The sequence below is a fragment of the Macroventuria anomochaeta genome (assembly GCF_010093625.1).
Source record: "Macroventuria anomochaeta strain CBS 525.71 unplaced genomic scaffold BU25scaffold_5, whole genome shotgun sequence".
Taxonomy (NCBI): domain Eukaryota; kingdom Fungi; phylum Ascomycota; class Dothideomycetes; order Pleosporales; family Didymellaceae; genus Macroventuria; species Macroventuria anomochaeta.
Window position 1 is genome coordinate 16,639 of NW_022985366.1, and position 20,690 is coordinate 37,328.

The 20,690-nt window shown below is 52.3% G+C and overlaps 8 protein-coding genes across 8 annotated transcripts; 5 read left to right on the forward strand and 3 right to left on the reverse strand.

Annotated features, from left to right (window-relative positions):
• The first annotated feature begins 157 nt into the window (after positions 1-157).
• BU25DRAFT_407499 (L domain-like protein) lies at positions 158-1,320 on the forward strand. Its single transcript, XM_033705551.1, has 4 exons — positions 158-270; positions 336-376; positions 432-692; positions 751-1,320. The coding sequence occupies exons 1-4, from the start codon at positions 192-194 to the stop codon at positions 1,105-1,107; spliced, it is 738 nt and encodes a 245-aa protein (XP_033565116.1). The 5' UTR covers positions 158-191; the 3' UTR covers positions 1,108-1,320.
• Positions 1,321-1,479: 159 nt separating this feature from the next.
• BU25DRAFT_445909 (uncharacterized protein) lies at positions 1,480-2,679 on the reverse strand (the record flags this gene model as incomplete). The annotated part of the gene is made up of 3 exons (XM_033709462.1): positions 2,369-2,679; positions 2,270-2,319; positions 1,480-2,218 (listed from the first exon to the last, which is right to left on the reverse strand). Exons 1-3 carry the CDS (start codon positions 2,513-2,515, stop codon positions 1,480-1,482), a joined length of 936 nt encoding a protein of 311 aa, XP_033565117.1. The 5' UTR covers positions 2,516-2,679.
• A 259-nt stretch (positions 2,680-2,938) lies between these two features.
• BU25DRAFT_334062 (uncharacterized protein) lies at positions 2,939-6,174 on the forward strand (the record flags this gene model as incomplete). The annotated part of the gene is made up of 6 exons (XM_033702514.1): positions 2,939-2,994; positions 3,147-3,497; positions 3,548-4,445; positions 5,093-5,652; positions 5,704-5,900; positions 5,954-6,174. 6 exons carry the CDS (start codon positions 2,939-2,941, stop codon positions 6,172-6,174), a joined length of 2,283 nt encoding a protein of 760 aa, XP_033565118.1.
• Positions 6,175-6,315: 141 nt separating this feature from the next.
• Positions 6,316-7,331, forward strand: BU25DRAFT_220351 (uncharacterized protein). The gene has a single exon (XM_033701319.1). It carries the CDS (start codon positions 6,642-6,644, stop codon positions 7,278-7,280), a length of 639 nt encoding a protein of 212 aa, XP_033565119.1. The 5' UTR covers positions 6,316-6,641; the 3' UTR covers positions 7,281-7,331.
• A 50-nt stretch (positions 7,332-7,381) lies between these two features.
• On the reverse strand, positions 7,382-12,109 carry BU25DRAFT_333707 (phosphoinositide 3-kinase regulatory subunit 4; the record flags this gene model as incomplete). Its single annotated transcript, XM_033702496.1, has 3 exons — positions 7,382-9,042; positions 9,286-11,844; positions 11,896-12,109. The coding sequence occupies 3 exons, from the start codon at positions 12,107-12,109 to the stop codon at positions 7,382-7,384; spliced, it is 4,434 nt and encodes a 1,477-aa protein (XP_033565120.1).
• A 324-nt stretch (positions 12,110-12,433) lies between these two features.
• BU25DRAFT_407502 (uncharacterized protein) lies at positions 12,434-16,037 on the forward strand. Its single transcript, XM_033705552.1, has one exon. The coding sequence runs from the start codon at positions 12,611-12,613 to the stop codon at positions 15,947-15,949; it is 3,339 nt and encodes a 1,112-aa protein (XP_033565121.1). The 5' UTR covers positions 12,434-12,610; the 3' UTR covers positions 15,950-16,037.
• Positions 16,038-16,688: 651 nt separating this feature from the next.
• Positions 16,689-18,335, reverse strand: BU25DRAFT_333739 (cyanamide hydratase; the record flags this gene model as incomplete). Its single annotated transcript, XM_033702497.1, has 3 exons — positions 16,689-16,894; positions 17,725-18,012; positions 18,110-18,335. The coding sequence occupies 3 exons, from the start codon at positions 18,333-18,335 to the stop codon at positions 16,689-16,691; spliced, it is 720 nt and encodes a 239-aa protein (XP_033565122.1).
• An 808-nt stretch (positions 18,336-19,143) lies between these two features.
• BU25DRAFT_220414 (uncharacterized protein) lies at positions 19,144-20,355 on the forward strand. Its single transcript, XM_033701320.1, has 3 exons — positions 19,144-19,678; positions 19,738-19,989; positions 20,050-20,355. The coding sequence occupies exons 1-3, from the start codon at positions 19,374-19,376 to the stop codon at positions 20,057-20,059; spliced, it is 567 nt and encodes a 188-aa protein (XP_033565123.1). The 5' UTR covers positions 19,144-19,373; the 3' UTR covers positions 20,060-20,355.
• Positions 20,356-20,690: the final 335 nt, after the last annotated feature.

The following is a 20,690-nucleotide window of genomic DNA, read 5'->3' on the forward strand; positions in this document are numbered from 1 at the left end:
TGGAGGCGCCGTAGGGCTGAAGGAAACTGCGCTAGAGTGAACCTTGGCAGCCGTGAACCTACCTTGAATTTCTATGTCAATGGTTGCGACTTGTACACCAAACCCCGCAAAACAAGCAGGCAACCCACTGCGCTACGATCAGCTACCCCAAACACCTTCTCGCCGTCAAATTACGCGTCAACACCGCCAACATGAGGTTAACAACGGACCTAATCAACAACTCCCTCTCCTTCATCAACTGTCTCACGGAGCGTGAACTCGATCTGCGAGGTGCGTTGAAAAGAACAGATACTACACTTGCGAGCTGAATTGATATCAATATCTGTAAAATCTAGGCCACAAAATTTCCGCTATTGAGAACATGGGCGCAGCACGAGTAAGTCCGCAGAGCTGCGAGCATACATTCGAGCATGTGTTGATGAATGGCGCAGGACAACGACGCAATCGACCTCACCGACAACGATATCGCGCAACTCGGCAACTTCCCTCTCCAACCCCGCCTCCGTACACTCTTCCTCGCGCAAAACCGCATCTCGAACATCCAGCCGAACATCTCGACGAGCATACCGAACCTGCAGACACTAGTCCTCACGAAGAATAGGCTCACAGAGCTCGCCGACCTCGACCCGCTCGCTGGTTTCAAAAAGCTCGTGTTCTTGTCGGCGATTGGGAACCCGGTAACATCCAAGGAGGTGTGTACATTTGCGCCGGAAGGCACAGCACATGCAGGAAGACGCTGACTTTCTACAGAATTACCGATACTGGGTGATCTGGCGATGCCCCACCGTGCGCTATCTGGACTTTGTTAAGGTCAAAGACGTCGAGCGCAAGAAGGCAGAAGAGCTGTTCGGCACATCAGGAGAGCCGACCGAACTGGCTAGCAAGATCATGGGGATCAAGTCGAAGGGTTTCGTTGTGCCAGCCACGAATGACGTTGATTCCTCATACAAAAAGGACCGCATCTACACCGACGACGAGAAGAGGAGGATGCGCGCAGCGATTCAGGCGGCGAGCAGCTTGGCAGAGATGGCGAGGTTGGAGAAGGACTTTGCCGAAGGCAGGATACCAGCGCACATTCTGGAAGGTGGAGAGCCTATGGAGACATGAGCAGTGGCTGCCTCGGCGCAAGACGAGACATTTGTATCACAAAGGTGATAAAACTACAAAAGCCGCAGCTGTGAATCTGACTGCTACCACAACCAAGAGGAGGAATAGAATTGGGGACGAAAGAGACATCTGTCAGCCGGCAACACGGCAGAAGCTGCTCCGCCATGTAGCTGCGCAAGCTATAGACCATGGTCAGGATGATCTAAGTACTGGAGTCGATAATGGAATTGGAAATAAACATCCAATCGACATGACGAACCCTGCAGATCTGAACATGTTGCGTGAACTTTTGCATTCATCTCGTGAGGAAGCTTCCTTGGTATCGTAGTCTTGTACATCAAACGCCAAATGGTGTCGAGATTCTCGTCTTGATCACCACCCTCTCCCCCTTCCTCTGCCACCTCTGCCACCACCACCCTGATGTCCCGGCTGAAATCCACCACCCTGCTGCCCTCCGCCCCCAAACCCTCCCGGCCCACCAGGTCCGCCCATGCCACCACCCGCCATTTGCATGAACGTCGCAAAATCCATTTGACTCGGATCCATCCCACTGCTCGCCATCTGCTGCATCATCATCTGCATCTGCCCCTCATCCATGCCACCAGGCGGCATCCCACCCATCCCATTCATACCCCCAGGCCCCTGCGGCGCACCAGCCGGCGCACCGCCACCAGGCATCGGCGGCATTCCTGGCATACCTCCGGATATCATCTGCTGCATTTGCGCCATCTCTTGTTTCTGCTGCTGTATCGTCTGGCCCATTTGCTGCTGCTTCAGCCTGTACGTCTCCCATGTGAACTCGTCGAAACCGTAGTTGAAGTAGTCCGAGTAGTCTTCGCCCGGGCGGCGCCAGAGTTTATGTTCCTCGGCAAGATCGGCGTCGAGGTCGACTTGGAGGAGCGGCTTGTTCAGAGGGGGGTAGGTGGGGTTCGCGTTTACGTCGACGTTGGATGTGTGCAGCGCTGGGTAGCCCTGGCCTGATATTTGGGAGACTTGGGGTGCGGTTCCTGGCGCAGGTCGTGCTTGTTGGGCTGAGGGTGGTTGTGGTGTGGATGTTGATTGGGGTGGAGCTTCGATCTTTATGGCTTTGGATTCTTGCGGTTGTGATGCGCTGGGGACCGGTTAGTATGGTTGATCGCTACAAAGGTCATGATATACGTACGCCGCTGGTTTTGGCGCGGTCGCTGGCTTGTCGATAATGAATTCGAGATCCTGCGATCTTGTCAGCCCGGATTATATCTCGTGTTTGTTCATGACATACTGAGTCGCTGTCGTCGTCGTCGCCAGAGTCTGCGCCCTCGTCCATGGGTTCGTCACCACTAGACGCATCCGCCTCCTTCTTTGGTTCCCTCTTGATCTCAGTGGTGGGCTCGGAAGGGCCGTAGAGATCATCGTCTTCTTCATCCATTGTTTGATGCGTCTACTTATTTGCGGCGTGCAGAGGTTGTATATCGACAAGCTTAGTTGAAAGCTGCAAAGACCTGGCTGCCTCCAGTCAGAGATTTTGGGGATTCAAGTGCGCAGTCTTGGAAGTTTCGGTGACAGGTATGCAAGAGAGGTCGCGTCCTCGAGCTCGTTGTTGGTGAAAGGCATGCGTCCGTGCATGGAGCTTACAGCAAAGTCGCGCGCGGCTTGCAGTTGATCAACAGACACTACATACCGCCCAACAACCACCCATTCGCCCTCATTCGGACATTGTACCGCTCGACAACCTCAAGAAGCCGTCCGTGATCTTCACTCCGGCCGATAATCTGCTTCATTGAAGCGTTGTTGTTGACTGCGTCCTGCCGCAAGACCTTAAGCAGGACAAGCAGTCTGGACTCGAGACAAGATGGCAGGCTTTGGACGCTCAAATTCTCTGAGCATCAACACGGGCGGTGGTCTCTTGTATGCACCCTGTTTCCCCTTCTAGTTGTTCCATGCGCTTCCCCGTCCTCCTAGCACGGCGACTTGCATTGTTATGTGTATTGAGTGGATACCACGCGCGCAGTGACCACGGCCGCGGCGTCTTTTACACGCAAATCACTGACTATGTCTAGTGGAAACAATGCCTCTGCCACGGCAACCTCTCAACCCCAAAGCAGCGGCGGTCTCTTCGGTTCAATAGCAGCACAACCCGCCCAGTCAGGAGCGCTTTTCGGCGGATCAACACAGCCCGCGACATCGCAACCAGCATCTGGAGGTCTCTTCGGCAACATGAACAAGCCTGCTACAACTGCGCCCGCAAGCGGAGGCCTCTTTGGCTCCTCAACCGCGCAATCGTCGGCGCCAGCAAGCGGTGGTCTTTTCGGAGGCCCATTGGGAGCTAGCACACAGACACAGTCGCAAGCTGGAGCTGCACCATCGGGAGGGCTATTTGGAGGCGGCCAGCAGGCCAAGCCATCGCTGTTGTATGTGCACTGCTTGCTTTGGCAATACTGAGGCTAACGACATCTTTCAGCGGCGCATCAACGCAACAAACCTCCACAACACCTTCCTTGTTCGGCAACACCAACACACAACAAAACCAGACTACCGCAACACCCTCACTCTTTGGCTCCACACAACAAGCTCAGCCACAGCAGAACAACTCACTCTTCGGTGGCGGCATGAACCCTCCACAAAGAACGGGCACGCTCGGTGGCTCAACGTTGGGCGGTGGTCAGATGGGCAGCAGTACACAGGCGGTCAACATTGGGCTGGAGAGTATACGGGGGACAACGCGGTTCAACGATTTGGCTTCGGAACTTCAACAGCAGATACAGGCATTCGACGAGGGCATCCAGCGCAAGATTGGATATTGCAACCAGATTCGCGAAACTCTCCCTAACAGCGAGGCTGAGATTGCGACGATCGCGCCGGACGTGGCGTACATCGAGACCTTCCTTTCTACCGTCGAGTTGGGCCTGGACAACGATTCCGCCAATATCGCTTACCTGCGAGATCTGGTCAAGAAGGATGCTGCAGACGCGACTCTGAGCTTCCGAGCCATCGAGAACCAGCGACTGCCGGCGCAATTTCACTACAGGAACGGTACGAACCTCACTGCATCGAGCGCAAAGCCACCAGCCACCGCCGCCCTTGACGAAGACGACCCAACCAAGCCTGTCGATTTGATGGGATACTTCAACCGACGCACAGGCGAGCTCGGCCGCACATTAGATATGTACCAGCGACAAATTCGTGAGATCGAAGGGCATCTGCGCACGATGGAAGCCGGTACACTGGAAAAGGCACAGCAGTTGACAGGCAGCAGAAGCGCACCACGCGACCAGCGCCGCGAGTTGGTCGAAGCGCTGAAGGCGATCGAAGGTGCGATCCTGGACTCCGCCAAGAAGGTCGGACAGGTCAGAGACGAAGTTACAAAGCAGACGTTGGGCAATGTCGGTGCCACCCTGCTATGAAAATGAGGAGACTGTTGGAGTTTGATGATGCGGGAGAATAGGGCAAGGGGATTTTTTCTGTGAATGAAATGGAGCTTCGGTTATGTACGATGTATGGATGAGCCTACAGAAGCGGTAGATACCCAGGAATTCGACAAGCAAGAGTTGGTCATCACCTTCGAATATCAAGAAGCGACGCAGTGTACTCTCTGAGACCTCCCATATTCCAGTCTTAGTCTCCAGCAAGCGTGTGAAGAAGGATGCATTGCTAATTCCTTTGTCAGAGCACCGGTATGTGAGGTTAGTCAAGCTTTCCAATGCTGAGTAAAGCCTCGGAGGGGCAAGAGCTATGATGGAAGTGGGGCGTGATGTAGCTTGTCGCGCTAGTGGAGCCTCGAGCTTCAATGACATCGACAATATATAAACATCGATTCCCAGATCTTGAACAGATACAATTACCAGATATACCCCAGTACCGTTCCATGTTCTCTGCAATCACGCGACTGAGAGCAGTATCCAACCACGTCACCAAGACAGCTACATCAACACGCGCATTTTCTCGCACAGCAACTCCATTCGCCATGGACAAGAAAGATTCAATTCTCAACTGGGTGGACCCGAAGGACAAGAGCGGAGAATTCAAGCGCCAGCAATCTGTCTTCCGCTCTTTCATTGAGAACAAGCCTGGCGCGGAGTTTCCCGCAGAGAAGGATCGCTACCACCTCTATGTCTCCTACGCCTGTCCCTGGGCGCACCGTACCTTAATCGTTCGCAACCTGAAAGGTCTTCAGGACATCATCGGTTTCACCAGCGTACACTGGCACATGGCCGAGAAGGGCTGGCGCTTCGCCACACCGGATGAGAAACTGCCCGGCGAGAACGCACTTCCTGACCCCCTGCACAAGGAGTACACACATCTCCGTGACATCTACTTCGAGCAGAACCCGGAATATGAGGGCAGGTTTACGGTACCGACGCTCTACGACAAGAAGCAGAAGCGCATTGTCAGCAACGAGAGCAGTGAAATCATTCGTATGCTGTACACTGAGTTCGACGACCTCATTGCCGATGAGTATAAGAAGGTGGATCTGTTTCCCACGAACTTGCAGAAGGAGATTGAAGAGATGAATGATTGGGTGTATAATGATATCAACAACGGCGTGTACAAGTCTGGATTTGCTACGTAAGTTTTCCTTGCTGCTGATGTTGAGAGGTCGTATACTCATATAATCAGGACCGAGGAAGCGTACAAGAAGAACGTTACCACGCTTTTTAAATCTCTTGACCGTGTTGAGAAGATTCTCGCGGAGTCATCGACACCGTACGTGCTCTCCTCGCCGCACGTCACAGAAGCAGATGTCCGTCTTTTCACGACCATCGTTCGTTTCGACCCGGTCTACGTACAGCACTTTAAGTGCAACATCCGCGACAGTAAGTCACCAATACTCACGTTTCCCATCATGAACAAGACTAACAAATCAAAGTCCGGTCAGGCTATCCTCACCTCCACCGATGGGTGAGGCATCTGTACTGGGACTACCCCAAGTCTTTCGGTGAGACAACCGAGTTCGAGCACATCAAAAATCACTACACTAAGAGCCACGGGCAAATCAACCCCTTTGCTATCACACCTATCGGGCCATTGCCAAACATCCTGGAGAAGGACGATGAGGTGCCAAGTGTCAAGGCTGCCTTGGAGAAGTGAGACAATTGAGAGAGGTTGAACTCAGTATCCGGATCACAATTGTATGTTCTAAAACTGGACTCCAATAAGGAACAAGAATAACTGCAAAACTACATTACCAAGTTGTTGAGCATTTTGTGGGTTCGATCATACCCAAATGTCCTCAGCCTTATGCCTTCCATACAAGAGCACTAAAATCCACGAAGAATTGAAACGCCCCTAACACACCGCTTCCTTCCTCTAATCGAACAGTTCGCAGCTTTAAGCGACTCATTTGTTGTGTTCAAATTTCATTTGTCGACGGTGGCGATCACCTCGGCTGCCATTGGCCTCACGGTGAGGACCGGTGAAGGACCAGAAGCCAGTCTGACGGCCTGCACACGCAGCCATGCGTATCTTGCAGCCACCAGCCGAGCAATAAAACTTAAAGACAGCCAAAACCATGTCTGGAACGATCCATACCTTCCCTCCCACTGATACCCACCAAAATGCCACACTGCGCAACCTGCAGCGCCCACTTCCACGGCCCCGGCCACCACTGCGCCCTCCACGAATCAGCCTTTCGCCGCTCACACATCAAACAATACCACAACTACAGCAGCGACTCTACGTATCCTGGCGACACGCACTTCCGTACCAGCGCCGGCACAGTAGGGACTGTAGCCAGGCGGCGTCGACACCACCATGACGGCTACAACGATGCGTACGCCCTAGCGCTCTACAACACCAACAACATCGATGTACCGGCGATGAACACCCCACTGGCACACACGCTCGCGCAATCCTTCGCAACCCTGCAAGATTCTCACGTGATTGCGACTCTGACATACTCCGTCACGCCCACCGGCACGCAAACACTCACCGCCGAAGCGAATCTCGAGCGCGAACAATGCCCAGTATGCTATACCTGGTTTCCCAACCACGAGAAACTAGAGTTTCACCAGTGGAAAAACCCTGTGGGTTGCGAGGCCCATGGAATCTGTATGCGCATGGAGGATGCTTTGTGGCATGGGACGAAGGAGCGGCATGAGCGCTGCTTTGTACAAGGGTGTGGGAGTGTGTATCGGCGGGAAGGGGGATGGAGGGCGAGGGTCGTGGAGCGGCACGTCAGTAGGTCGCATTACTAACAATAGTGGTGAGCGATGGGTGTGGGATGGTTGGGATGTTTAGCAGATTGAGGATGAAGAATTGTAGTAAAGATGTAACTTGCGATACGCTCTGTACGGAATTACATGAACATGTAGATGACCCCGGACCGATCAGCCGTAATGACCATGCCGTAAGGCTGCTCAACCAGAGCCACATCCATGATCTTATCTAGATGAGACTTGAGCAATTGCTGCTGCTGTTGAGATATCAAGCCAGTTCGCGATGGTTTAGGTGCTGCCTTCTTGCTCGAAGACAAGCTCTTGCTCTCTCTTCCACTGAGTGACTGAGAAGGGGGCTGCGATGAAAGTTCTGTGATCACAGTGGTATCGACGCCTGGCTGGCTTGTAGCGTACTGGGGCTTGACTTCATCAGCCTCCAGGCCACTGACTATCATGGAGGCTTCCGGTTTGTAGGTGTCCCAGTATCGAATCTTCCAATCTGGACCTGCAGTGAGGATGAATGTGTGCTTTGCGTCGCCCTTGTCGTCTACTGCTTGTGTGTGCACAGCAAGTGCACGAATACCACGGTCTGCGCTCTGATTTGCTGTGGGTTCCAGCGCGGTAGCAAAGCGGCCGAGCATACCACCCGGCTTCTCTTCATCCAGATCGGTGAGCAAAGTGCTCTTCAGCCCTGTCTCCTTGCCACCACCGATGCGATACACACGCTCGCAGATGTGCTTCTCCCAATCCCACATCGTCACCTCGCCTTTTCCGCTACCGCCAGCAATGTACAGCCGTTGCTTTTGCTTTCGTCCTGGCATTGGTACCAGGAGAAGTCGATGTACGGGCGAGGCACCGCTGTAGACCCAAGCCTTGAGGCGTAGCTTGAATCGAAGATCCCAGAGATCGAGCACACCATGGGATGTTCCTAGCAACAGCCAATGCGCTTTCTTGTCCACACAGAAGCAGGTCGGCGTCCCATGATTCAGCGTGTTTTTCAGGACGAACAGCTCTTCCATCGTTCTCAGATCGAGTGCGATGATTTTCGAGGTATTCGTGGCAAGTACTAGCACAGATTTGTTGTCCTCGGTATAGTGCTCGGACCATACGGCCTGGTCAGCTTTGGGCAGTTGATACTCGCGGAGAAGTCGAGGTCTGCCAAACTTGGCAGTCCCTTCTGGGCCTTGAAGATAGTCGACTCGCACCACGTGGACACTGCCATCACTGCCAGTAGCCACGAAGGAGTAGCTTTCCTCCACAAAGACCAGACTTGTGACCTTGACGTCGTCACCAAGTTTGTACGTCTGTCGAGACCGTCGAGTGATGTTGCGCTCGAGACGCGAGGTGTCCCAAATTTTGACACTACCATCATCTGATCCGCTGATGAAGAAACCTTGGTCCGGAGACACCAAGATGCGGTTTACGGCAGCAGTGTGCTCACCAAAGGTCGTGATCAGAGCGCCTTCTGGTCTCCAAGGAACGCCTGCTGCCGACTGGTGGGCGTCTTTGTAACGTATGGTTGGTTTTCTGAGTGGTAGCTGGATGCGGGGTCCAAACTCTATCTCGCCAGAAGGAAAGCGCTCGAGAAGCATCGAATCGAGAAGCTTCAGAATCGCAGGGTCGTTGCCGGTGTAGTTGTGCGCATTCCTAAAGCGCACTTGGGAAGAGCTTCGTAGGGGTTTGTCAACGGCAAGTGGCGACAACGGTTGGCGAGAACGGGAGGTGTCTCGCGCATGCGCTGCATCGACCTTGCCAAAAGCGTTCGCAGACGTCGTACCAATCTCTGGGAGCGCTTTGTTTTCTTTCTTGTTCAGCAAGCTCAATGCGCTGTTGCGATGCTGTAACGTATGCGTGTGGTCCCCTGTACCAAACGAGCCAATGTGGGAATGCGTAGGAGATGCACTGCTGGGTATCTGCAGCGAGTTTCTTCGTAAATCAGCCTCAGATGATGGCGAACCTCTTCCATGGATCGTAGGATTTGACCGCAGCGGGATGGCTATACGTCGCCCACCGCCCTCTTCCAGTGCCAATCGCTCAGCTTGACTCTGTGCATGGGGCATGCGAGAGGTGAGAGCGTCAATCTCTGTAGTGGACGCATCGAGCAGCGCGTCCTGAAGGGTCCGGGGTTGAGTGACACCTTCATGCTGACTGCTGACCATCCGATCCTTGTTGACAGCGTGCTGCACATTTTCGTCGAAGATGACAGTGAGAGCGTTGACTCCCAGATCCTTCAGCTTTACGATGTTGTTGAACTTTGCTGGGGTTGATGCGAAGCTATCGGACCGTCGCCGGTGAACCACGCGCCAAATGAACTCTCGCAAAGCAACAAGCTTGAAGTCATCTTCACTTGTCATACCCGCATTACGAAGCTTTTGCAGCCAAGTCTCGTCTTCGGCATTCATCTGTATTCTCTGAAGCACCTTTGCATCTAGCTCGCGGCCTGAGATGGCGGGAAGGGTTTCTTCTGTCGACCCAAATGTGAAGGTCTGCTGCTGCCTTGCAGAAGTCCAGAAGAGCCCTTTCTGTGCTTGAACGGCCCAATTTGAGGCCATCTCCATGAGTAACCTTGACATTGGTTTCTTGAGGGACTCAAGGATACGAGTTTGCGAAAAATCAGACGGCACCACCTTGAGGTATGGTCTGATCAAGTTGACCAAAATACTGTGTGTGTCGGCGACGGAGAGATACTTTGACGCAGTCGATATGAATTGTGCAGCTGATTCTCTTATCCAGAGGTTTGGGTGCATAGTAAGCCGTGCAACGATGTCGACGAGCTCCCATGTCTTGGATCTTTGGAACAGACCAAGCTCCGCCATCGAAGACAGGGCACGTATGACTTTTTCGACCACAAACTCCTCCGGATCTGTCAATGCTTGGACCATGAGCGGAAGGATGTAGCCTTCCAAACTCGCACCGCCGACGAACACAGCAACTCCGACTATCGCTTCGAAGAAGCCACACTTCAGCATCCAGTCCGGATCGTTCAAATACGTGTTGAGATGACTCAATACAACATCGTTCGCTCGTGGACTGCCAAAGAACACACACAGATCAGAAACGGACCGCAGCATGGCGCGGCGTACAGAAGCAGCAGAGTCTGTCAAGAGCGCTTTCGTGTGCTTTTCAAACGCCTCAAGCAGGTTCTGACGATCGGCATCGAAGCGATTGCGGTGTGCGGACGTAGACAAATTGTCCTCAGCCTCAGGGTCGGTAGCTGGAAGGGCGCCATCCGCTCGCAATGCCTGAATCATGTCGAGATATCTAGCAGCCGTGGTCGCGAGCGTTCCTATACACAAGGCGTACTGCATACGAACCAGAGGATTTGCCGCCGACAAAGAGTCGGGAAGATATGTTTCTAGTCGTGGTAAAACATACTCCGGGAAGATGTAAGCATTAATTGGAGATACGACCTGGACCATTGCAAGAATTTGAGTGAGAGATCTCAGCGCGGTGATTCTCACTTGCTCCGACTTGTCGGTCAGTAGCTGCGCAACGTAGGGTACGACACGATCCAATTTCGCCTCATCAGTCAAGCGCTCCGAGAATGCTAACAAGAGCTCTAGCCCTCGGACACGAGCAGAGGCACGAGCTGTCCCTCGCATACACGAAACGACAATAGTGAGGAAGATTAGATTACCGTCATCTTGCGTAAGACTTCGCGTCGGAGATGCTTGGTGTTGATAGTTGGGGATGTCGATATGCAGTGGGAACAACTTCGCGTTTGGCTTAGGCGGTGAATGTCGTGGTTTGACAAGTTCTTTCCCTTCGCTGCTTGAAAGAAGATGAGATATCTTGTCGTAATCGTTGTATACCTGGTCAATACGCTCATCTGGCTCTCCAAGATGCTCTGAAGTAGTTGTTACTGGCTTCCGCCCAGACGATGGGTCTGTGATTGAAAACATGTACTGTTGAAGGAACCCGTAAAAGTAATCTGGGAACACCTTGCCTCTCCAATGCGTGAGGTAGTCCTCGGCCGACATCCTGGAGTTTGGATCGACCTGTATCATGTGCATGATGAGTTCTCGTACGTGAGGGTCCTGAATCTTGCTAAGATGGGAGTGTTCTGGGTTGTACTGGCCCTGTCGGTACTTGAAAAGCTGGCTCAAAGAGAAGATTGGCGCCTCGAGGAATAGCTCTGCAATAACACAGCCCAGGCTGAATATGTCCATCGCCCAGTTCACACTGCCTTCTCCCTCCGGCTGCTGGCCAGGTGCTAGAAATCGTTCAGGGGCCAGATAGCATGTCCGCCGCCCAGACAGGTCGAAATAGAACGAGAAATCAGCGGGGTTGTCTTCTGGAAGATGCGCAGGCTTGTACGCGGAAGAGAAGTCGGTTAGGTAAAGCCAGTTCCAGGATGTGACCAGGATGTTCTCCGTCTTGATGTCGCCATGATATATATTCTGGGCATGACAGTCCTGTATCGTAGACAGCAACTGGAAAGATAGCCATTTCTTCTCGATCTCCTCCAAAAACGGACGTGTGCTGAGTCTGTCGTACAGAGAGCTGTGGATGTACTGACGGACGAGATAACCACAAGCAGCTGTTTCGATGATACGGTGATATGCCAAAGCGTTCGGAACTTCTGCAAGTACCTTGCGTTCATCTATCTTGAGATCAGTCATGGCACAGCAGAGATACACCTGTTATCACTCACGCAGTAATCGCCTTGCATATGTCTCGAAATTGAAGTGCGCGTATGGCTTCATCACCACACGTGCCACAACAAGGCCATCTTTGTGTCGTGCCCTCACGGCTTTCATGAACCGCGCAGCACCTAGAGATTTTTCATATTGCAAGTCAGCCAGCTCTGGTACATCGATGTTGGCGGTGCCAGCCGAGAGCGTGGTGAGTGAGAACCCTTGTCCCATGGTAGCGGTTGATGTAGTCGAACACTAGGGCGCAGCGTGTTGATGCCTGCCGGCCCGCATATTGAGATGTCGAGCGTTTGTCTCAGCCTTTGCGCAGTCTTGGTGGAAACGTCTATCGAGGTATAGAAGCGATCAGTTGTATTACAACGTCCTAATGTTTGTGCGATAAAGGCTGCCGTAGAATGTACCACGTGCAATGCGAGGTCGTGGACATCCTCTGGTCTGGGCTCCAGTTGCAGCCGCAGCGGTCGCTAAAATCATGACTAAGCAGCGAATGACGCACTAGGCCATCCACCTCGTAGATGTGCAGTCGCGTCTACGAAGCACATTTCAAACTTGCTCGAGCACGTTCGCGGCTGCTCCTAGTGTGCAGCTGGTCTGGACCGAGTTCAACGTGCATCGCCCTCGCCGATATTAATCTTCGCACAAACGCAGCCATGACCACATAACACAGGCTTGTTCGGACCACAGTCGCCATCTTTACCTTTCTGCATCGAAGTCATGGAGCCCTCAAGACCGAGGCCGGAGTTGAGAGAGCGTGCTAGCTCGGCGGCGTCCAAAGCAACAACTTCACATGAGAGTCTTCACGAAAAGCCAGAGGAGTCCGAAAGGACAACTTCTGTTGCTGCAAGTCCTGAATTACTATCACAGAATGACACCCCATCAAACAACTTCAAACCGGGGGCCGACCTGGACAAACTGCCTGGGATAGGACAACTCCGTGTGGAAACCGAGTCTATCCGGTTTGGTGGCGAAGAGGAAGACCCTACTGTGGGCATGTCTTTCCAGAGATCTGCAAGCCCGTCAACCGTACACAAAGTAAAGGATGTCTCGTATCAGAAAGTCGGCGAGAATGGCATCAGCAGGATGCACAAATTCTCGTTATACGAGACGAGCACACGGTTCTACCTTATCGGAGCAGACATAATGGAGAAGCAGTATCGTGTGCTCAAGATTGATCGAACAGCACCGCCGGGTCACCTGAACATTTTTGAAGACGACATAGTATACGACAGAAAAGAGATGTTTAGGCTTCTGGGAACGATTCAAGACGGCAATAAGGGTACCGGGGGCCTGAAGTTGAAATGCAGCACTTGGGGTCTGCTGGGTTTCATACGATTCACCGATGCTTACTACATGCTTTTGATCTCCAAAAGAGCCCAAGTGGCAATGCTTGGTGGACACTACATTTATCAGGTTGATGGCACCGAGATGATCCCTCTTACCACAGGATCCTCCGCACGGTTCCAGAAGGACCGAAATCCGGAAGAAGCCAGGTTCCTCGCAAGTCTCGCAAACTTGGACCTGACGCGGTCTTTCTACTTCAGCTATTCGTACAATATTACAAGAAGTCTTCAGCAAAACATCATCCACGAACGGACAGCCTTGAACAAAGGCATCGAAAATCCCGAGCGCGACTATCAGGATATGTTCGTATGGAATCACTACCTGCTAGATCCCGCTCGCTCTGTGCTGAAGAACGTTTACGATTGGTGTCATCCGGTTATACACGGATACGTGGATCAGTCGTCGCTCGATGTCTTCGGGCGTAGGATATACATTACCATAATTGCCCGGCGATCAAGACACTTTGCAGGAGCTAGATTCTTGAAGCGAGGTACAAACGATCTGGGCTATGTTGCCAACGATGTGGAATCCGAACAGATCGTCTCCGAAGCGCTCACCACGTCCTTCCATGCGCCTGGCCCACGGCTGTTCACAAACCCAACGTACACATCATATGTTCAGCATCGTGGCAGCATTCCACTCTACTGGACACAAGACAACACAGGTGTCACACCAAAACCGGACATCGACTTGAGTCTCGTAGATCCATTCTACAGCGCTGCAGCTCTTCACTTCGACAATTTGTTCGAACGCTATGGCGCCCCTGTCATTGCCTTGAATCTGATCAAAGCACGAGAGCGAACACCGAGGGAGTCTAAACTACTGTATGAGTACAAGTACTGCATCGACTACCTCAATCAGTCTTTACCGAAGGACAAGAAGATACGATACGAGGCTTTCGACATGTCACGCGCCGCGAAAACGCGGGGTCAAGATGTGATTGGTACTTTGGAGAGCCTCGCCGAAAAGGTCATGCTCGAAACAGGCTTCTTCCAGAACGGAGATGACACCACTGGCACGCCGCAGGTACAAAACGGTGTAGCCAGAACCAACTGCATCGATTGTCTCGATCGCACCAATGCTGCTCAGTTTGTGATTGGAAAGAGAGCTCTCGGTCGCCAGCTGCACGCGCTCGGCGTTATTCCTGGAAACACGGTTGAATATGATTCGGATTGTGTAGAAATGTTCACTCATATGTTCCACGGACATGGAGACACCATTGCGATACAGTATGGTGGGTCACACCTCGTTAATACGATGGCCACATACCGGAAAATCAACCAGTGGCAGAGTAGTTCTCGCGACATGGTGGAAAGCTTCAAGCGATACTATCACAATTCATTCCTTGACTCACAGCGTCAGGAGGCATACAATCTCTTCCTTGGCAACTACACCTTCCACCAAGGTCAGCCGATGTTGTGGGATTTGACCACTGATTACTACCTACACCATGCAGACCCGCGCGCTTATCTGGAGAGAACACGACGTGACTACAACAATTGGTACACTCCTGCGAATCTGGAGCCACGGACACTGCCATCCGCGAACAGCCTTGCGATGATGCAGAGCAAATCACTGCAGGCCAACATCAGTTTTCGCGATGACTACTGGCTCGAGTACTACCGACCATTGGCTATATCCTCGTTTCTCAAGATCTTTGCCTTCCGATTGGCGTCGCCAAATCGGGCCGTACGCGATAGCAGAGACGGACTTGCACCGTCGCGCGTTGAGAACCTGTCCCCTTTCGTGCCTCGCAAGAAACAGCACGAGCAAGCCACTCAGCGAAACAATGTGAAGAAGGGACCGCGAAAAGGCGTTACCATACTCGACCCTGTGAGCGAGACCGACTCGCGACAAGGCAGTATCATGGCTCGGCGACGCCACCACGTACAGCTCAGCATGCCCGACACAAACTCTGTCACGCACTCAATACTTCGAGATCCGCATTTCGAGACAGAGATGCCGTCTTCGGCACCTGCGACAATAGGCTCTTTCCCGTCGTTGGCAAACTCAATGTCAACATCAACCGGCTTGGCCTCAACGGTGCGACCCGGCTTCAAGCCTGCCGACAAGGCACTCATCAACCAATGGACTCTAGAGCAGTTCTACGACAACAGCATGAACCCGACTGTCTCTAATCCAGAAGCAGATGAATATTCGAGGTACATTGAGCATCCACTGAACCTACCTTTGGTCGTCAGTAGCGAGATGCCAAGTGCGGACGATCCTGCTGCCATGGAATACTACGAATACCTGTGTATGACAGAAGGCAGTCCACAGGCGCCGACGGACATCGATGAGTCCAGCATTACTCCCTCTGGTCTGCCTCGTAACGACACCGATGTTATGTCAGTCCGCTCTTTTCAGTCTTACTCGCGACCCATGACATCAGCTTCTGTCAGCACACCCTTCTCGCATGCTCCAACGTACTCGTGGCCGCAGTCACTCAACCCCCATCCACACCTCTACCCCTCTTTCACCGACGAGATTCTGCCGCAGACATACTCAACGCCTGGCAGGTTCCAGACAGCAGAGGAAGATATCGAAGAGTTTGAAGAATATCTGGACGTAAATGAGAACCCACTAGACGTCGAAGAAGAGGATGGCACGAAGAAACGGTACAAGGCATATAGGCAATGGCTGAAAGGGAAGAGTTTCTTCAAGCAGAGCAAGGTGGACCCAGAGTGGCAGAATCAGCTTCCTGTCAGATGATGATCAGAGTTTTGGTTAGCATGGCTGGTGTTTGGGTGTGAGTAACGGCGTGGGTAGCATTTTATAGAAATCATACAATATCAGGCCACACTGTCCCATCTTTGGCAACAAATTTGAGCGTCTCTGATCTGAAAATTCTACCGGAGGACTACTTTCCCGCAATTGGAACGATGCGAAGGAGTGTGAAATTCAAGCAGAATGTCAGACCGTGCAGCAATCCCTGAGACAACTGTCGCAATGGAAGATCTGCAGATAACGTGACCGTATCATGCATGTGCGGAGCGGAGCTCAGGCCGAAGTACGAAATACCGGACACGGCTTAACGAGCAGTCACTATTGACTCGTGACGAATTAGATATCCAGAAGGAGCAAAGATGAGGCCCCGGGCGAATGGATGTCACAAGGCTGAAGCAAGGCGTGTTCGTTTTGTCCGTTGCGTGATGTCGGGGATTTACTTCAACGTCTAAATGCGCTAGGGTCATGGGCTTTGGGGAAGCTAGCTAGATTGGACTTATTTGAAGACTGGTGAGTAAGACGAGGCGGTGTTGGGCTTTCACCAATGATGCGACTCACTGAATTGTGTGAAGTAGTGCGAGAGACGTTAAGTAGCAACACGAGTCAAAGTTGAAGCATAACATTAGAGACTTTACCTTACATACTTGATTCATGAACCTCTTGAAAATATATTTCTTGGATCAGTTGGCATGGACATTCTATCGACAAGTCTCGCGGTGTGCGATCACTTATCATAAGGTTCCATCAACTCATTCCCCACAATGCTCTCCACAAACCCTTCCTGCGCAGTAGTACGGCACCATGGCTTCAATTCCATCTCCTTCGTCATACAAGCAGCAAAGCACGACGACCAGCCCTTGCGCGGGTACTTGGCCACCACAGCCTCGATGGTCGAGGTGTCGATGAGGTGCGGGTTAGCGCCCACGTTATCTGTTGTGGCAGGTCAGTAAGTATCAAGATCGACTCATGGTATGCTAGTAAAGTGCGTCCGGGGATTGATAACTTGGGTTGAGGTTGGTATCCGGATGTATGGAGGTGAAGTCGCCAAGGCATACTCAAGGCGTCCTGCAGTTCACCGGTTCCTGGCCCCCAAACCTATGCACGAGCGGATGCAGAGCGGCTACAGGGAACGTGAACGAGGTATGAACGACGCCATATCATTGGTAGACACCAGATCCTGCGCCCCAGGAGATGTGAGACATTTTCATTCGCGCGCTTGACATTGCTGTGGACTTGTGACTGCACAGCCTCACGGGACGTATGGCCGAAAGAATCAATTGCCGGCAACGACTGTGGACGACTTTCACAAGCGGAGTGCATGACGATTCGAACGTCGCATGGTGGCGACCAAGCACGCAAATTCGGAACACGTTGATGCATTCGTTGAGATGCAGTGATTGTCGTTGGAGGTCGAGATCGTAGGCTGTGTAGATGCAGCGCGGATGGCGCGTGTAAAATTGCCGGTTTCGGACGCATGCGCGGCTATCGACCCAGCCTTCCGTAGAGAATCAGGAGGACTTTGATATTGTTTTTCGCAGAGCATGTACTGGTGTACTTGAGATGGCGGCCGAACCGTCTGTCGAGATGGACAGTGGTTCAACTTGGTGTAGAGGTACTCCAAATTGCGGTGTGTACAGCCAGTTGAGGTGTTTGGGACGCAGTGAGGCCCAAGAGCGGTGGAAATTGATGTCTCAATCCAGATGCCCAGGAGAAGGTCCAAGAAAAGAAGCATCGTAGCTGTAAAGGAAGTCCTCACTTACCGAATGAAGTCGTCAACTGAATCAGTAATCCCAAGCTCGTGATCATACCAGTCTCGCCCAGCTCAGCATGACGAATGATGGCCTCACAGACCGCATCAGCTTGGTCACTGGGCGCGCCATGTTCGCCCAGGAACATCCTTGCTTTTATGGCACCCCAGTACTCAAAGGACAGGTGAGTGCCTTTCATATAATCAGAGGTCGTCCCAATGTCGTGGAAGAGACAGGTCAGGAAGTAGGTCTCGACGAGAGGTGTGAGGTGCGGGAAGTGTGTTTGTATGATCGCGTTGCCTGGGTACCGTCAACGTCGTCTTCTTTACATGAGTGTTTGAGTCCCTTCGGAACTATTCGCTTGTAGAGGAAGCGGAGAGGTTTGTGCGGCACTCACCATAGTTCCAGACACGCATGCTGTGATTGAAAGTCCTCTCGGGCAACGTATTCTTTGCATACTCGAAAACCTTCCTAGCTACGCCGGTATCAGGCACCTTCACGCTGTCAAGGTCCAGTTTGGCATGCTCGTTCTTGTTGATACTCTCCAGTGCCTGCGAGTGGCTTCGTGGGACAGCTGCCCATCCGTTGTTGGCAAGCTCAGCGTTGGCGTTACCGCTCGACATCGCGATATAATATGCCGTGTTTGTCTTCGGTGTTTTTTGAAAAGGAGGCTGCTTTGACCTGTGGAAATCGAGAATGAAGAGCTGCGACGCAGGATGGATTCAGAGATATTGTATGCTGCTCCAAGATGAAGTTGGCACAGAATCTTTATAGAAACTGTGCTGATGTGATCTCTTCATCATGATTGCAAATTTTGGTGGGAATTTCCCAAGTATGGCCGGAGGGCGCGATCAATACGAATATTCATATATATACTTTCCCCTCTGAAGCCCAAGGGCGTGAATGTCAACTTTGTCCAGATCATGTTCTACATGCGAGTTTGTAAGCCGAATTTTACCGTTTACTAAAACCATTTCTCTTTCAGGGCGCATTCTGTCAAGATGCGATGACGCCGTGATGTTCACCATAAATGCTTTATGGCCTCTTTCTCATTGGGTGGGTGAGTGGAGCGTAGCATTTGCACCCAGGTTTCCACAGTTACGGGACCCTGCATGCCACGAAAACTGTCAGGTTGAGGATTTACTCGGAAAATTGGGTTCTCTTCCTTCTACACACAACCTGATACACGCAAGGTTTTGATCTCCGCACTTGCGAGTGACCTGTGGTCGAATCGGATCTGCTTTGCTTTAACTGGTTCGAAAGTTGCATGCCCTGGGGTGCGACAGTAGTGCACATGGCGGAGAGCCGTTTGCGGGGTGCATGCAATCAATGGTGAAGCTAGAAGCAAGCTGCTGTCCACGCGGTCATGTTTGTTGTGCGATTGGAGTTGCCAAGGTCGACAAATCAGCTGGATCCATCAGAAGGTCTTGTGTGTAGCAAGCATCAGGATGTCGTGTCAAGAGCCGTAGCTCTAAGCTTGGAAACTTACGCAAATCCCGTCATACATGCGTAAAATCTTTGTAGGGAGGCGATTGTGCCACAGTTTGGAGTCTACATTAGTTGCGCAGACGGTATTTGCCAAATAAGCCGTTTCGAGGTGATATCGACAATGCGGCACGGTTGCGTGAATTAACGCAATTGAAAGCACTCAAGGGGAGGTGATGAGCTGGAGCCTCCTCGGCGTCTCTGACGCGCACAAACAAGCACAGAAACTCTGCCGAGACGGGGCATGTCCAATTGAAGCACATCGCGGAGTGGGTCGTTCCAAGCGCACTTGGCAATCGTCGGGGGGTGACGTCTGCCTTGGCTTCGCGTGTTCTGGATGTGCTTTGATCGCCAGGCACTTTTGCTCGGCTCAAGGACTCAGATGTTTGGACTGTGACAGGGGAAACAACCGCCAGCGGCAACTAGAAGTTTTGTTGGTGGGATCGAGCATCGCTCGAGGCAGTGCTGGCGGCAAACAACGGTCAGTACGATCTCTACTTTTTAAATCAGTAAGCTGAACGTTGACCCATTCGGTACAAGGGCGCATTGTTGTTGTCGCGTTGTCGATGAGAAAGGCAAAGCGAGGAACAAGCTTCCAGGAGACTGGCGAGCATTGCTTGGCCTCATCAAAGTTGCCAGCGCGATGTCTCCGTTAGGTACGTGCCTTGCCTCCCTGTGTGCGACTGCAGTTGCCATAGTAGATGCATGGTATGTAGTTGCTTCCCTATCGCACGCACGGAGCAACATGATGAAGAAGTTGAGGAAGCAACAGAAGCTCGACTTGAAACAAAAGTCTGGATCCTCGATGTTTAGACCAATGTGAGGAGCCTAAGGCAGCTAACTCGAGGCTAGCCATGGTTAGCTGGGGCCTATTCGGCAGCCAGCCAGAGTGGGACTAGTCCCTTGGCAAGAGGGCAGTGCAAGAGTGCTGGGCACCTTTAGACAAACACTTGATTGCGATGGGGTTTGTGTTGGTGCGTCTCCATCCAAGGGATTCTCGATTCACCTGTGCAGGCCTGCTGTCAAAGTTTCCTCAGCTTCTTGATACCATACTTCACGAGGTCGCCAGTCCATTTACCTTTCACCCTATGGCAGCAGCCTCATAGTCACGGTTCGCAGGCGCAGCATTGCACTGCCTCACTCGAACGCGACCTTTGCTGTCCACGCAGCTTTTCGCCTTCTCCCAAGGGCTCTAGGTGCGTAGGACCATCGCTCTCTCCGATTGAGCATACCATGGCTGTTGTATTCTTTCCAGCTTGGAAAGCAGTGGCGCAGTCTCGCAGAGGTTGAACGCTCGAGTGAATGTTTGTACTGACGTACTGCAAGCCTCGTTTGCGGCTTGCTTGGGACAGACCCGTTAGCTCTTTCCCTGAACCACCAGCAACATCCATGCGCAATCGATAGATACAGCCTTCTCGCCCCTTCGTCCTCGCTCAAAACCCTCACGCACGCGCTTCTTTTAGCACTCATCTCAGGCTTACTCAACCCATTGT

What these genes read in the sequence shown, in the direction of transcription:
- BU25DRAFT_407499 (XM_033705551.1), top strand. Translation starts at nt 192, where the DNA reads ATGAGGTTAACAACGGACCTAATCAACAACTCCCTCTCCTTCATCAAC. An exon ending in AGAACATGGGCGCAGCACGA is followed by an intron (nt 377 to 431) that starts GTAAGTCCGCAG and finishes TGAATGGCGCAG; the next exon opens with GACAACGACGCAATCGACCT. An exon ending in ACCCGGTAACATCCAAGGAG is followed by an intron (nt 693 to 750) that starts GTGTGTACATTT and finishes GACTTTCTACAG; the next exon opens with AATTACCGATACTGGGTGAT.
- BU25DRAFT_220351 (XM_033701319.1), top strand. Translation starts at nt 6,642, where the DNA reads ATGCCACACTGCGCAACCTGCAGCGCCCACTTCCACGGCCCCGGCCAC.
- BU25DRAFT_407502 (XM_033705552.1), top strand. Translation starts at nt 12,611, where the DNA reads ATGGAGCCCTCAAGACCGAGGCCGGAGTTGAGAGAGCGTGCTAGCTCG.
- BU25DRAFT_220414 (XM_033701320.1), top strand. Translation starts at nt 19,374, where the DNA reads ATGAGCTGGAGCCTCCTCGGCGTCTCTGACGCGCACAAACAAGCACAG. An exon ending in AGTGCTGGCGGCAAACAACG is followed by an intron (nt 19,679 to 19,737) that starts GTCAGTACGATC and finishes ATTCGGTACAAG; the next exon opens with GGCGCATTGTTGTTGTCGCG.